This window comes from Anomaloglossus baeobatrachus, chromosome 9, assembly GCF_048569485.1.
Source record: "Anomaloglossus baeobatrachus isolate aAnoBae1 chromosome 9, aAnoBae1.hap1, whole genome shotgun sequence".
Classification (NCBI taxonomy): domain Eukaryota; kingdom Metazoa; phylum Chordata; class Amphibia; order Anura; family Aromobatidae; genus Anomaloglossus; species Anomaloglossus baeobatrachus.
The window spans coordinates 220269065-220284993 of NC_134361.1; the positions used below are offsets into that span (position 1 = coordinate 220269065).

Consider the following 15929-nt stretch of genomic DNA (forward strand, 5'->3'; position numbering starts at 1 on the left):
CTACCACCCTCAGGCTGAGGGGGGGCAGTCCTAATTACTACGTCCCTTTAAGACCATGTTCACACTCTGCAGCATTTTTTCATTACATTTACGCACCAGAAAAAGGCGACATTTCAGAAAACCCTTGCATACGATTGCCTTTTTGTCCCCCGACAAATGAAAAATAGCTGCATTTTTTTTTTTTTTTTAAAGCAGCAGCATATTGATCCCTTCAGCATTGAAAGCAAAAAGTGCAAAAAAGCTGCAAAACCTGCTTTTTGGAAGCAGCTTTATAACAGGTTTTGGAGCAAAAATGCTAAGTGTGAACACGGCCTTAATACATTTTCCCATTTGGCTCATGACTTGTCAGATGACGCCGCTGCCCCCTAGTGGGTCCAGATGCCATTGCACTTACCACTGGCCTGCAGCCATCTTTTTTTTTCTTTGCAGTAATACATATTTTCTCTCTATCTAATCCTGAAATATTCCTATTTCATTGCTAAATATACAGCAAAATAATACTAAAAAAAAGGCAATAATATGTAAACGCGTACTGCTGCCTCTGAAATCCACGAATTAATTCAGTTTACCAATCCTGCTGTGTGTGTGGTCACAACCTAGAAATGAAACCATGAGCAAAGCTTAAAAAAAAAAAAAAAATATATAATATATTATATATATTATATACATATACATATACATATATATATATATATATATATATACATATATATATATTATATACATATATATATATATATTATATACATATATATATATATTATATACATATATATATATTATATACATATATATATATTATATACATATATATATATGTTATATACATATATATATATTATATACATATATATATATGTTATATACATATATATATATGTTATATACATATATATATAATAAATAGATATAAATAAAAATTACATATATATAAAATTTAATATATATTATATATAATTTATTATATTGTATAATATATACATGTGTATATATATTATATATAAAATAATAAATTTATATAATATATAAATATATATGTATAATTAAATTATATATATGTAAAATTAAATTATATAATATATATAATATATATATATATATATATATATATATATATATATATATATATATATATATATATATATATATATATATATATATATACACACTGTAAATAAAACAAAACAAAACACAAAGCAAAAAAAAAAAAAAACAAACAATCCCCGAAACCCAACTTTTGATCTGAAGCTCTGGCTCCCCCTGCTGTTCAGTCACAGAACTGCGTTAGTCCACATCATTTACTATGCTGGCACCAAGGTTTTATAATTGGGCAAAACACCTCGAAAAGGCAGTACCGGGCTAAGGACTATCACTCCTGTAATGGAGAGGATGTTGGGGGTTCTGTTCAGCACCGACTAGTTGCCGATGATCTCCAGCCATATATTTTGATGACTATTTGTCTGATTAGATCACCAGACAGATTAGCTTGATAGCCGCACTCTCTGCAGGAAAGTTTTCAGGGCGTCTAGAATTATTATAATGCAGTATATAAAAGATAGCCTCTATATTACCTAGAGGACTGGCTTGCGGGGTGGTAGGACTAGAAGGCTCAGCAGCTCCTTCCATGCTTTGGCTATAAGTGGAGGAACGCCATTCCCCAGGTCTAATCGTATTAATCTACGTCTGATAAATGGGAGTCCATATAGATAATATGTATCCATATGTCTCCCCAATACTAACGCTACATTAAATATTAACATATTTTGGTTATAGGATATCATAGCAGACCTGACCCCAGAGCATAGCCGGAGCATTACATGGGACGGGGGGGGCCCTGGGCTCTATTTTCCAGTCGGGATACATATAAACCGCATCTGGATATAAATCAGATTTCTTATGGGAAGTATAGGACTAGTGTCGGAGGCCGGGATGCACAGCGGCTCAATTAAAGGTTCCAGGCCCGAAGCCTTACGCTATAAAACGCTCAAATCCATAGAGAGGGTTGTTCAATAAGAGCCTGGAACCAGATTGGTTTCATTACAGCAACACCAAATGTCTCATGTGGAAACGTTCTGGGCTTCTAATGAAGATGATGATGGAAGGGCTGGTCAGGAGGTGGCAGGAGATTCTGCAGCGGCCTCGTCTCCTTCCTCTGAATCCCACACTTTGGACTGTAGGTAATCAGCAAAGAGGGCTTTGGCGCGGTGGAGAACGCGGTTTAGGTTGTGCCGTCGGACCAGGCGGTTAAAGTGCATTGCCAGCTCATCGTAACCCATGTTTTGTTTCATAATTTGCTCACGGTGCTCCAACAAGATAGAAAGACATAAAAAGAGCATGAAGGGGTTCCCCCGCCCAAACTCCTGGGGCGGAGGTAGGCTGATCGGGGCCGGGGAACTGGCCGCGGTCTGCTCAGCTTCCAGCTCAGCGTCTCCTTCATCCCTAGCAGCAGAGGTTGGCTCGCTGGGATCCGTGGTAGCGAGAGATGTGGGGCTTTGAGAAGTAGGAGTGTAAGAGGTCAGTGAAGGAGCAGACGTGGATTTGGAGACCCCCAACGAGTCAGGAGGTTTAATGAGAGGCTCTTGTTCCCAAAGGCGTTCTTCTTCGTCTTCCTCCTCAGTGGATTGCCGAACATGGAGGACAGGAATCAGAGGCAGATCTTCGGACTCAAAGCTTGACCTCTCGTCATTAGCACCGTAACACTTGAACTCTCCAAAGCTGGCCTGCTTCAGCATGGGACACCTCACAGGGCTCGACTCTTGCTCTCCGTCAGGTTCTGTTTTTTCCGATATAATCGCAGTTTGTTCTTTCTCAGTCTCTACATGGGTCGTGGATATCTCCTCCTCACCGTCCGGGCTCAGCCCGCGGTCTGGACGCATCATGTGCCTCCTCCGGGTGTTTTTTAGACATTCCCCTGGGGCACACGGAGGTCCCATCAGCTCCACTTCTTTCTCTGGAGGGTCAGGAGGCAATGAGCTCCACATCACCTCCAGCATCCTCAGCGCATCCTCAAAAGCAAACTCCCTCTTGAGCTCGAGAAGCAGCCAACGGTAGCAGAAGAAGAGGTCGTCTGCCCCCCGAGACATTAGGTAAGTATTGAACTCCGGGTCAGAATACCGCAGCAGTAACTTGAGATGTGCGAATTTCACAGACATGCATTCCCCGTCCATGCGGAAGTTCCCTTCGAGCCTTTTCATGATGCCACAAAAACAGATAAAAGCGTGGGCTTCATTGTCCATCACGGCCAGGATGGGCGAGGCGATGTCACTCATGCCCTGGCAGTAAGACACCTGTGGGTGGGTAACAGCGTACGTGGTGAGCAAGTCGTGCAAGGCCTGCAGGTGAGGGTTGTCCTCCGAACCTGAAAAATAGGGATGGGTGCGATCCGTGCGCAGCACGTCCTTCATGACGTTGCCCTGGATGAACTCCAAGTCCTCCTGGCTGCACCGCTCCCTCCACTCGCTCTTCAGCTGGTAATACTCTCGGGTTTTAGCTTTCATGTAATCCATACGCTCCTGCCCCGTCAGACCGTCCGGGTACACGTTCAAGAGATATCGCCAGACAACCTGAGCGAAAGAGAAGATGGGAGAATACAGGAACAGGGTATGGGAATGTCATAGCTAAGAAGGCAAGGAGAACACAAGGGAAACACATTAATATTTGCAATAAACCATGCACTTTTCTTCTCGTTAAGGAATTGTACAAGTCTTATGTGACTATGTCCGAGCCCTAAGAGGTCACAAACATATTTGTGTTGGTGGGGCATATCGGGGTGAAAGGGAACATTGGTGTTTGGTTTCCATCGTCCTTGGAAGTAGCCGGTAAAACAAGCAGCGGGGCCAACGTGTACAAGGCCACTGATGACAGACACCTAATGTTTCCATAAGACGGCGCTAAAGGGAAAATGACAAGACCCATTCGGCCTTCACTAAACAGGTATGGAGTCCACGGTAAGCAACGTCTTCATTTATTGCGCATTCCGTACCAAGGATTCATTCTTAAAGACTGGCTTTAAAGGGTGTGTGTGTGGGGGGGGAGGGCGACCACAAAATAGAACTTTCTTATAAGAGGGTTTCTAGTGTTAAGTACAACCCCTGGCAAAAATTCTGGCCTCGCCTGGCTCTGAGGACATTCATTCAGTTCAAAGACGACACACAACTAAAGTCATTTCAAATGGCAACTTTCTGGCTTTAAGAAACACTAAAAAAAAATCACGAAAACATAATGTGCAGCCAGTAACGGTTACTTTTCAAGACCAAACAGGGGAAAAAAAAATTATGGAACCACCCTGTAAATTTTCATTCCCAAAACTAACACCTGCATCAAATAAGATCTGCTCGTTCGTCTGCATCAAAAAAGGAGTGATCACACCTCAGAGAGCTGTGGACTGACATGAATTATGGCTCCAACATGAGAGATGTCAATTGAAACAAAGGAGAGGATTATCAAATTCTTAACAGAGGGTAAATTATCACGCAATGTTGCAAAAGATGTTGGTTATTCACAATCAGCTGTGTCTAAAATCTGGACCAAATACAAACAACATGGGAAGGTTGTTAAAGGCAAACATACTGGTAGACATCAAAGCGTCAAGACAGGAAACTTAAAGCAATATGTCTCCAAAAAGGGAAATGCACAACAAAACAAATGAGGAACGAATGGGAGGAAACTGGAGTCACTGTCTGTGACTGAACTGTAAGAAACCGCCTAAAGGAAATGGGATTTACATACACAAAAGCTAAACAAAAGCCATCATTAACACCTGAACAGAAAAAAAAAACAACAAGATTACAATGGGCTAAGGAAAAGCAATCGTGGACTGTGGATGACTGGATGAAAGTCATTCAGTGATGAATTGTGAATCTGCATTGGGTGATGATGCTGGAACTTTTGTTTGGTGTCGTTCCAATGAGATTTATAAAGAGGACTGCCTGACGAGAACATGTAAATTTCCACAGTCATGGATGATATGGGGCTTCATGTCAGGTAAAGGCACTGGGGAGATGGCTGTCATTACATCTTCAATAAATGCCCAAGTTTACATTGAAATTTTGGACACTATTCTTATCCCATCAATTGAAAGAATGTTCAGGGATGATATTTAGCAAGATGATAATGCATCTTGCCATAGAGCAAAAACTGTGAAAACATTCCTTGAAAGAAGACACATAAGGTCAATGACATGGCCTGCAAATCGTCCTGATCTCAATCCAACTGAAAATCTTTGGTGGAAGTTGAAGAAAATGGTCTATGACAAGGCTCCAACCTGCAAAGCTGATCTGCAACAGCAATCAGAGAAAGTTGGAGCCAGATTGATGAAGATACTTTGTGTCACTCAGTAAGTCCATGCCTCAGAGACTGCGAGCTGTTATAAAAGCCAGAGGTGGTGCCACAAAACACTAGTGATGTATTGGAGGGGTCTTCTGTTTGTTTTTCGTGATTCCATCATTTTTTCCTCATAATTGAGTGATTCCATAATTTTCCCCCCTGTTTGGTCTTGAAAAGTAACCGTTACTGGCTGCACATTATGTTTTCATGGTTTTCTTAGTGTTTCTTAAAGCCAGAAAGTTGCCATTTGCAATGACTTTAGTTCTGTGCCATGTCTGTAATGAACATCCTCAGAGATTGGTGAATCCATCATTTTTGCCAGGGGTTGTAAATTATGTGGGGCTTATGGTAATTCTAAAACTACCTTCTGACAGGTATGGATTATTTTCAGAAAAGTAGCAAATCTCAAATCAAAGTATCTCACCTTTCTCAACGAAGGCTCGACGCCGCCATGGTATATGCGCAGGCGCAGCTCCTCGGGGCGGGTCAGCTGCCCCTCGTGGTTCAGGTAGGTGTGGAATTCCACGTCACTCAGCGGTGGCTTGAAAGGCTTCACGTCTTCACCGTAGCTCCAGCTCAGGGCTTGCTGCATCTTGGAGATTGTACGACCTACCTGGATCCCAGGGAATAGGAGAATATAATGAACCGCCATTATACCGGATGAGAAAATCACATCAAGAGGCGTCACTCACCTGGGAGAGGATGGACTGAGTGAACGGCAGAGCCGCGCTGAGCGTCCGCTTATCCACGAAGAACAAGTCTGTGCCGATGACATCCTTAGGGCTGATTATGTCCCAGTCTTCCAGCAGGGGACCTGACACAGAGCGGAGGGATGAATGGGGAGGGGTCGCTGTGACTATAACCGGCACAGCTTCACAATCTGCCATCACTGAAGTCTTACGCTATGTGTGCACGTAGCGTTCTGCCCTGCAGAAATTCCTGCAGCGATTTGAACAGCACACGTGCGCTTCAAATCGCTGCAGAAAGAGTCCGTAATGAAAAAAAAAAAGCCGATTTCATGCGCTCTGACTGCAGCCCCTCCCATAGACAGCGGGGGCTGCATGCAGAGCGCAGGAAAGAAGTGACATGTCACATCTTAGAACGCGCGCTTCGGGCAGCAGCCAAAGCACTGCGCTCTAATACGCCACGTGCGCACGGCTCCTGCATAATCTTCATAGATTATGCTGGGGACGCAGGACGTATGCAGTTACGCTGCGGTGCAGATCGCAGCGTAACTGCATGCAAATACGCAACGTGCGCACATGGCTTACCTGACCAGCCCTGCCTCCGCGCGGCCACTTACTGTCCTCCGATGGCTTGATGTCCAGCTTCAGCTGCAGGTACGGCTTGGATGCACTGGCAAACGCCGTTCCTAAGTCCCACTCCGACATCAGGGAAAGGTACAGCTCATGTCCCTGCTTGTCCCGACCCAAGTAGCTGATCCCAAAGTTCTTCCTGAGAACAATATTATATGTGAGAAATGGTTTATGTTTATATACAAGATCCATACATTCATTATATAGGTATAAACTGCACACATACTATATATACACACACACACCTCATACACATATACATTATATTCACTATATAGGTATAAACTGCACACACACTGTATATACACATCACACATATACATCACATTCATTATATAGGTATAAACTGCACACACACTGTATATACACACATCATACACATACATCACACACATATACATCAAAATCATTACATAGGTATAAACTGCACACATACTGTATATACACACACATCATACACATACATCACATTCATTATATAGGTATAAACTGCACACATACTGTATATATACACACACATCATACACATACATCGGTATAAACTGCGCATACTGTATATACACACACATCATACACATACATCGGTATAAACTGCACACATACTGTATATAAACACATCACACACATATACATCACACACATATACATCACACACATATACATCACACACATATACATCACACACATATACATCACAATCATTATATAGGTATAAACTGCACACATACTGTATATTCACACATACATTATATAGGTAGAAACTGCACACATACTGTATATACACACATTATATAGGTATAAACTGCACACATACTGTATATACACACATTATATAGGTATAAACTGCACACATACTGTATATACACACACATTATACACATACATGACATTCATTTTATGGGTATAAACTGCACACATACTGTATATACACACACATCATACACATATATCACAATTATATAGGTATCAAGTGCACACATACTGTATATACACATCATACACATACATCACACACATACATCATTCATTATATAGGTATAAACTGCACACATACTGTATATACACATCCTATACATACATCACACACATACATCATTCATTATATAGGTATAAACTGCACACATACTGTATATACACACATCATACACATACATCATTCATTATATAAGTATAAACTGCACACATACTGTATATACACATCCTATACATACATCACACACATACATCATTCATTATATAGGTATAAACTGCACACATACTGTATATACACACATCATACATCACAATTATATAGGTATAAAGTGCACACATACTGTATATACACATCATACACATACATCACACACATACATCACACACATTGCACACATACACATCACACAAACATCCCGATTCTCCGCTGTTGCATCACGATTAATGAGATTTTCTTATGTCCCCTTTTTGGGGACAGACACACAAATTAGCCGCTCACCCGCTGAGATCAAAGGCCCGGGTCAGGATATGTTGCAGGACATCCAATGAGGTGATCTGGGGGTCCACAGCGAAGGAACGAGATTCAGGCGGTAAAATGCCCTCATATTTCTAAAAAGAATGATAAAAAAATGCTGAGCGGTGCACACAGGTATACTACGCTCCAAGGGATGTATCCTCACCCTACACCGCCCCGTGTTACCAGGTGGAGGGGCAGCAGCTCGTGCCAACTATTTGGTAGGTATATAAGAGGCATCGCAGCACATGGAGACCACCCTAGTTTTACCCTGCAGAGTATAAGATGTCCAGACACTCGGCCGACCCCCAGATAACATGTATACGGGGGTCCTGTTCTCCCAACAAAGCAGAGGTCAGAGGGAGAAGAACCAAACATGTTGGATTTCAGCATGTTTTGCTTCCCATTAGAATGGCAGACCCCGGTAGCATCTGGCGGCCCCCGCATGTCACGCCTGCACGCTACCGCAATGTGGAGTTGTGCTTGGTACTTGTAGTACTTCTCCGTACCACTGCAGTCACTGACAATCCCCAATGCCTGGGTGCAGAGAAGGTCACAGGTGCACGACCACATTTCTGGATGACAATAAGTCGCATTAATAGGACTGTTGTTGTGGACGCCGGCTCCACTGTGTGACTCTGCGGGGACTGACGAGTGCGCTGCACAAGATGCAAAGAGGGTACAGTGTATAGAACTGTACAGGGCGGCATGGTGGCTCAGTGGTCAGCACTGACAGTGGCTCAGTGGTTAGCAGTGCAGTCTTGTGGTGGCTCAGTGGTCAGCACCGACAGTGGCTCAGTGGTTAGCACTGCAGTCTTGTGGTGGCTCAGTGGTTAGCACTGCAGTCTTGTGGTGGCTCAGTGGTTAGCACTGTAGTCTTGCAGCGCTGGGGTCTTGGGTTGAAATCCCACCAAGGACACCATCTGCAAGGAGTCTGTATGTTCTCCCCGTGTTTGCATAGGTTTTCTACGGTTTCCTTCGACACTCCAAAGAGATACAGATAGGGACCTTAGCTTGTGAGCCCCAATGGGGACAGTGTTGATGGCATTATATAAAAATAAAGATTATTATTATAATATGGAGGTATGTGCGGTATAGCGGGTACACGTGTGCCATACGTGCAGTATAGCGGGTACACGTGTGCCATACGTGCAGTATAGCGGGTACACATGTGCCATACGTGCAGTATAGCGGGAACACATGTGCCATATGTGCGGTATAGCGAATACACGTGTGCCATATGTGCGGTATAGCGAATACACGTGTGCCATATGTGCGGTATAGCGGGTACACGTGTGCCATATGTGCGGTATAGCGGGTACACGTGTGCCATATGTGCGGTATAGCGGGTACACGTGTGCCATATGTGCGGTATAGCGGGTACACGTGTGCCATATGTGCGGTATAGCGGGTACACGTGTGCCATATGTGCGGTATAGCGGGTACACGTGTGCCATTCGTGCAGTATAGCGGGTACACGTGTGCCATATGTGCGGTATAGCGAATACACGTGTGCCATTCGTGCAGTATAGCGGGTACACGTGTGTCATACGTGCAGTATAGCGGGTACACGTGTGCCATACGTGCAGTATAGCGGGTACACGTGTGCCATATGTGCGGTATAGCGAATACACGTGTGCCATATGTGCGGTATAGCGGGTACACGTGTGCCATTCGTGCGGTATAGCGGGTACACGTGTGCCATATGTGCGGTATAGCGAATACACGTGTGCCATTCGTGCAGTATAGCGGGTACACGTGTGTCATACGTGCAGTATAGCGGGTACACGTGTGCCATACGTGCAGTATAGCGGGTACACGTGTGCCATATGTGCGGTATAGCGAATACACGTGTGCCATACGTGCGGTATAGCGAATACACGTGTGCCATACGTGCGGTATAGCGGGTACACGTGTGCCATACGTGCGGTATAGCGGGTACACGTGTGCCATACGTGCGGTATAGCGAATACACGTGTGCCATACATGCAGTATAGCGGGTACACGTGTGCCATACGTGCAGTATAGCGGGTACACGTGTGCCATACGTGCAGTATAGCGGGTACACATGTGCCATACGTGCAGTATAGCGGGTACACATGTGCCATATGTGCAGTATAGCGGGTACACGTGTGCCATATGTGCGGTATAGCGGGTACACGTGTGCCATACGTGCAGTATAGCGGGTACACGTGTGCCATACGTGCAGTATAGCGGGTACACATGTGCCATATGTGCAGTATAGCGGGTACACATGTGCCATATGTGCAGTATAGCGGGTACACGTGTGCCATATGTGCGGTATAGCGGGTACACGTGTGCCATATGTGCAGTATAGCGGGTACACGTGTGCCATATGTGCAGTAAAGCGGGTACACGTGTGCCATACGTGCAGTATAGCGGGTACACGTGTGCCATACGTGCAGTATATAGGATACAATACAGCGCGTATAAAGGACAGCATTCTGGGGAACGGGTATGCCGTACAGTACTGAGACCGATATAGGCTACAGTGGATTTGGGTACGGTGCGGCTTGTTTAGGTACTAAGCAGCGGGTTCGGGTATGGCACGGTGCGTTCGGGTACAACACGGAGGGTTTGGAGATGGCGCACAGGGTTCGGGTATGGAGTGGTAGGTTCGGAGACGGCGCGCAGGGTTCAGGTGTGGCGCTGTGGGGTTGGCTACGGCGCTGTGGGGTTGGCTACGGCGCTGTGGGGTTGGCTACGGCGCTGTGGGGTTGGCTACGGCGCTGTGGGGTTGGCTACGGCGCTGTGGGGTTGGCTACGGCGCTGTGGGGTTTGGATACAGCAGAATGGTTTGGGTACAGCGCTGTGGGGTTGGGTACGGCAGAATGGTTTGGTTGCAGCAGAGTGGTTTGGGTACAGCGCTGTGGGGTTAGGTACGGCGCTGTGGGGTTGGGTACGGCGCTGTGGGGTTGGGTACGGCAGAATGGTTTGGTTGCAGCAGAGTGGTTTGGGTACAGCGCTGTGGGGTTAGGTACGGCGCTGTGGGGTTGGGTACGGCGCTGTGGGGTTGGGTACGGCGCTGTGGGGTTGGGTACAGCAGAGTGGTTTGGGTACAGCGCTGTGGGGTTGGGTACAGCAGAATGGTTTGGTTGCAGCAGAGTGGTTTGGGTACAGCGCTGTGGGGTTGGGTACAGCAGAGTGGTTTGGGTACAGCAGAGTGGGGTTGGGTACGGCGCTGTGGGGTTGGGTACAGCAGAGTGGTTTGGGTACAGCGCTGTGGGGTTGGGTACGGCGCTGTGGGGTTGGGTACAGCAGAGTGGTTTGGGTACAGTGCTGTGGGGTTGGGTACAGCAGAGTGGTTTGGGTACAGCGCTGTGGGGTTGGGTACGGCAGAATGGTTTGGTTGCAGCAGAGTGGTTTGGGTACAGCGCTGTGGGGTTAGGTACAGCAGAGTGGTTTGGGTACAGCAGAGTGGTTTGGGTACAGCGCTGTGGGGTTGGGTACAGCAGAGTGGTTTGGGTACAGTGCTGTGGGGTTGGGTACAGCAGAGTGGTTTGGGTACAGCGCTGTGGGGTTGGGTACAGCAGAGTGGTTTGGGTACAGCAGAGTGGTTTGGGTACAGCGCTGTGGGGTTGGGTACAGCAGAGTGGTTTGGGTACAGTGCTGTGGGGTTGGGTACAGCAGAGTGGTTTGGGTACAGCGCTGTGGGGTTGGGTACAGCAGAGTGGTTTGGGTACAGCAGAGTGGTTTGGGTACAGCGCTGTGGGGTTGGGTACAGCAGAGTGGTTTGGGTACAGTGCTGTGGGGTTGGGTACAGCAGAGTGGTTTGGGTACAGCGCTGTGGGGTTGGGTACAGCAGAGTGGTTTGGGTACAGCAGAGTGGTTTGGGTACAGCAGAGTGGGGTTGGGTACAGCAGAGTGGGGTTGGGTACAGCAGAGTGGGGTTGGGTACAGCAGAGTGGGGTTGGGTACAGCAGAGTGGTTTGGGTACAGCAGAGTGGTTTGGGTACAGCGCTCTGGGGTTGGGTACAGCAGAGTGGTTTGGGTACAGCAGAGTGGGTTGGGTACAGCAGAGTGGTTTGGGTACAGCGCTGTGGGGTTGGGTACAGCAGAGTGGTTTGGGTGCAGCACTGATCTGGGGGTGGCTGTAGGGCTCATGCTCCGGTGCACGGACAGCGCAGGACACAGGCTGCTCCCCATGTAACACACGTCAGGAGAGACCCCCGGACTCACCCGGACCCGGACTCGCACCACCTCCCGTTCCTCCTCCTCCTCCATGTCCCGGGCCTCCCTCCGCCGCCGCTCGCCTCAATCTGGAGAACATCCGGGAATTATGTCATCTACAGCCCGGTAAGGTGCATCCTGCCCTCCACCACTAGAGCGCGCACTGCCGCCGTCACGTGTCCTCCCTACAGCCGCCATACTGGGGTGGACTAAACACCATTCATTGTGCTCTACAGACGACGACAAGATGGCTCCTGCGGGAAGGACACACAGTATGGCGGCTCTGCCCGCGCTCCCCCTCCCTGCACACTCTTCTTACTCATTGTTTTGAACCCTGTCAGTCTCTGCCAGTCATAAAGCAGCAGAGCAGTGACAATGTGTCCCCGAAATACCCATCCCCACACACTGTCCGTCATTATGTGCTGGTGCCAAGTGCAGTGAATCCGTCCATAAAGCGGATCTATAATAGTACACATAAAGGAAATGCTATTTATTACTGTACAATCACCAAAGGTTAGATGGAATAAAACCCAAAATATTAGAATCTATATAGATATATATATATTAAAGTGTTCCTGGTATACGGAGGGTCTTGTGTGGTGTTCCCAGTATACGGAGGGTCTTGTGGGGTGTTCCCTGTATACGGAGGGTCTTGTGGGGTGTTCCCGGTATACGGAGGGTCTTGTGGGGTGTTCCTGGTATACGGAGGGTCTTGTGGGGTGTTCCTGGTATACGGAGGGTCTTGTGGGGTGTTCCCGGTATACGGAGGGTCTTGTGGGGTGTTCCCGGTATACGGAGGGTCTTGTGGGGTGTTCCTGGTATACGGAGGGTCTTGTGGGGTGTTCCCTGTATACGGAGGGTCTTGTGGGGTGTTCCCAGTATACGGAGGGTCTTGTGGGGTGTTCCCGGTATACGGAGGGTCTTGTGGGGTGTTCCCTGTATACGGAGGGTCTTGTGGGGTGTTCCCTGTATACGGAGGGTCTTGTGGGGTGTTCCCTGTATACGGAGGGTCTTGTGGGGTGTTCCCGGTATACGGAGGGTCTTGTGGGGTGTTCCCTGTATACGGAGGGTCTTGTGGGGTGTTCCCGGTATACGGAGGATCTTGTGGGGTGTTCCCGGTATACGGAGGGTCTTGTGGGGTGTTCCCTGTATACGGAGGGTCTTGTGGGGTGTTCCCTGTATACGGAGGGTCTTGTGGGGTGTTCCCGGTATACGGAGGGTCTTGTGGGGTGTTCCCGGTATACGGAGGGTCTTGTGGGGTGTTCCCGGTATACGGAGGGTCTTGTGGGGTGTTCCCGGTATACGGAGGGTCTTGTGTTCACGATATACGGAGGTTTCTTGTGGGGTGTTCTCGGTATACGGAGGGTCTTGTGGGGTGTTCCCTGTATACGGAGGGTCTTGTGGGGTGTTCCCGGTATACGGAGGTTCTTGTGGGGTGTTCCCGGTATACGGAGGGTCTTGTGGGGTGTTCCTGGTATACAGAGGGTCTTGTGGGGTGTTCCCTGTATACGGAGGGTCTTGTGGGGTGTTCCCTGTATACCGAGGGTCTTGTGGGGTGTTCCCGGTATACGGAGGGTCTTGTGGGGTGTTCCCGGTATACGGAGGGTCTTGTGGGGTGTTCCCGGTATACGGAGGGTCTTGTGGGGTGTTCACGGTATACGGAGGTTTCTTGTGGGGTGTTCTCGGTATACGGAGGGTCTTGTGGGGTGTTCCCTGTATACGGAGGGTCTTGTGGGGTGTTCCCGGTATACGGAGGTTCTTGTGGGGTGTTTCCGGTATACGGAGGGTCTTGTGGGGTGTTCCCGGTATACGGAGGTGTCACAAACCACCGGGGGGGTCACTCAGAAATCCCCCGCGCTGGCTACCAGTACGTCACAATCGGGGGGTAACAAGTGGGGGTCACCCCTACTTTATACCTCCCGACCGACAGACAGAGCACGTGACGCGCTCTCTAGCGCCCCTCTTATAGTCAGGCCAATTATGGAATTGCCCGACAATAAGCAAGGAGGCCGCTATACTACTTATGCCGATTATTGAAGGGCCCCCGGCGAGAGAAGGGTATATATTCCCCCGACCTCCGCGGGCGGAATATATAAACTCTCCCCGAATCTCACTGGCCTCCCCACAATAATCCTTGGCACAACTCGCTGCCACCAACCGCTTCACGGTAACTATTAGCCGAACACACAGACGTGGGATTCAAGATCGAGATAACAGAACAGCTCAAGATTAATTATATAATTTAATCGCCTAAAGCACACTAGAAACTACAATATATACAATAGGGAATCTACAGAATATACATATGTCAGAGTACAGTTACAGATAAAGCATGGGTTACAAACAGGTATGCAATTACATCAGTTACCTTGGGTGTCTGGCCACAGGGGGGCGCTGTAGACCAGGTTTCTAGGATTCTTCCTCACAGGTCTTTCCCAACCAGGCCCCCGAGCAGAAGAACACTGGAAAATGGCCGAAGTAGGGTTATCAACCTGGGCAGATCCAGGTCCCCTCCTACCTTAGTGACCTCACAGGGAAGCACTGCCACTCCCCCTGCATGGATCAGAATTATCCAGCAAAGGGGATATTGGCCATAACTTTGCCTGGGAGCGTCGTAGGCGGACGCCAATGCTCTCATTGTGACAGTTATGAATTTAGCTACAGAACGAGGGGACTCATGACCTGTCTGCCAGTTCCCCATTGGCTGATATCACGCCTGGGGCATTTCCCAAGCTCCCCCTTCCATAAAAAAGGTGTGCCAGCATCGTCCGCCTGCGCAAACACCATTTTTATGGTTGCCATATTTATCGGAGATATGGCTTGCGAGATATGAACCATTTTTTACTGGAGTCGTTCTGTCTGGCTACTTCCAAGCCTTGCTAATGAGATACAACTCTTGTTACAGGGTGACGGCAGGGAGTCATCCTGTGTCCATTGTCCGCACAACATCTCATCTCCATATCAGAGGAGATGGCTGTTGGAGGTGTAAGTGGGATGTGACACCTTCACAGATGCTGGACATTTGAGAACAAGAATGGAGGGGGGCACTGCCAGGGAGTGATGAGAGCAATTATGACTTCTAGTCATAATTCCTCTTCATATCCCAGGATTTACCTCACACCTCCCCCCTTTTGAGGGCGCTAGGGGGCAGCACACTCCGGTGTTCCCCCGTGCGCCCGTCCGCGACCTCTCCTTGTCGGGACAGCCCGTCTGCGTTACCGTGGTCACGGCCCCTTTTGTGGCGAATGGTGAAGTTGTATTGCTGGAGCGCAAGGCTCCATCGCAACAATTGCCCATTCGTCCCAGAGACGGTGTGCAACCAGCTGAGGGGATTGTGGTCCGTCTCCACGATGAAGTGGCGCCCGTATAGATAGGGTTGCAGACGCTGCAGGGCCCACACTATGGCCAGGCACTCCTTCTCCATTGTAGAATAGGCCACTTCCCTTGGTAACAGCTTCCTGCTCAGGTACAAGACTGGGTGCTCTTGGCTCGCAGAGTCCACCTGGCTGAGCACCGCACCGAGGCCGAAGTCACTGGCGTCGGTCTGTACTACAAACGGCTGCGTGAAGTCGGCTGCCTGTAGCACGGGCGGGCTGGACAGGGCGTCCTTT

The 15929-nt window shown here is 47.9% G+C and overlaps 1 protein-coding gene across 1 annotated transcript; it reads right to left on the reverse strand.

The window, feature by feature from the left end:
- Nucleotides 1-1169: 1169 nt before the first annotated feature.
- On the reverse strand, nucleotides 1170-12451 carry TBC1D25 (TBC1 domain family member 25). Its single transcript, XM_075322975.1, has 6 exons — nucleotides 12328-12451; nucleotides 8113-8222; nucleotides 6629-6780; nucleotides 6018-6139; nucleotides 5750-5938; nucleotides 1170-3563 (listed from the first exon to the last, which is right to left on the reverse strand). Exons 1-6 carry the CDS (start codon nucleotides 12370-12372, stop codon nucleotides 2109-2111), a joined length of 2073 nt encoding a protein of 690 aa, XP_075179090.1. The 5' UTR covers nucleotides 12373-12451; the 3' UTR covers nucleotides 1170-2108.
- Nucleotides 12452-15929: the final 3478 nt, after the last annotated feature.

Excerpts from the sequence above, each read along its gene's own strand:
- TBC1D25 (XM_075322975.1), bottom strand. The coding sequence starts at position 12,372 with ATGGAGGAGGAGGAGGAACGGGAGGTGGTGCGAGTCCGGGTCCGG. Across the intron at positions 6,781-8,112 it reads CGGGCCTTTGATCTCAGCGG|GAAGAACTTTGGGATCAGCT; the intron begins GTGAGCGGCTAA and ends TATTGTTCTCAG. Across the intron at positions 6,140-6,628 it reads CATCAAGCCATCGGAGGACA|GTCCCCTGCTGGAAGACTGG; the intron begins GTAAGTGGCCGC and ends GCTCTGTGTCAG.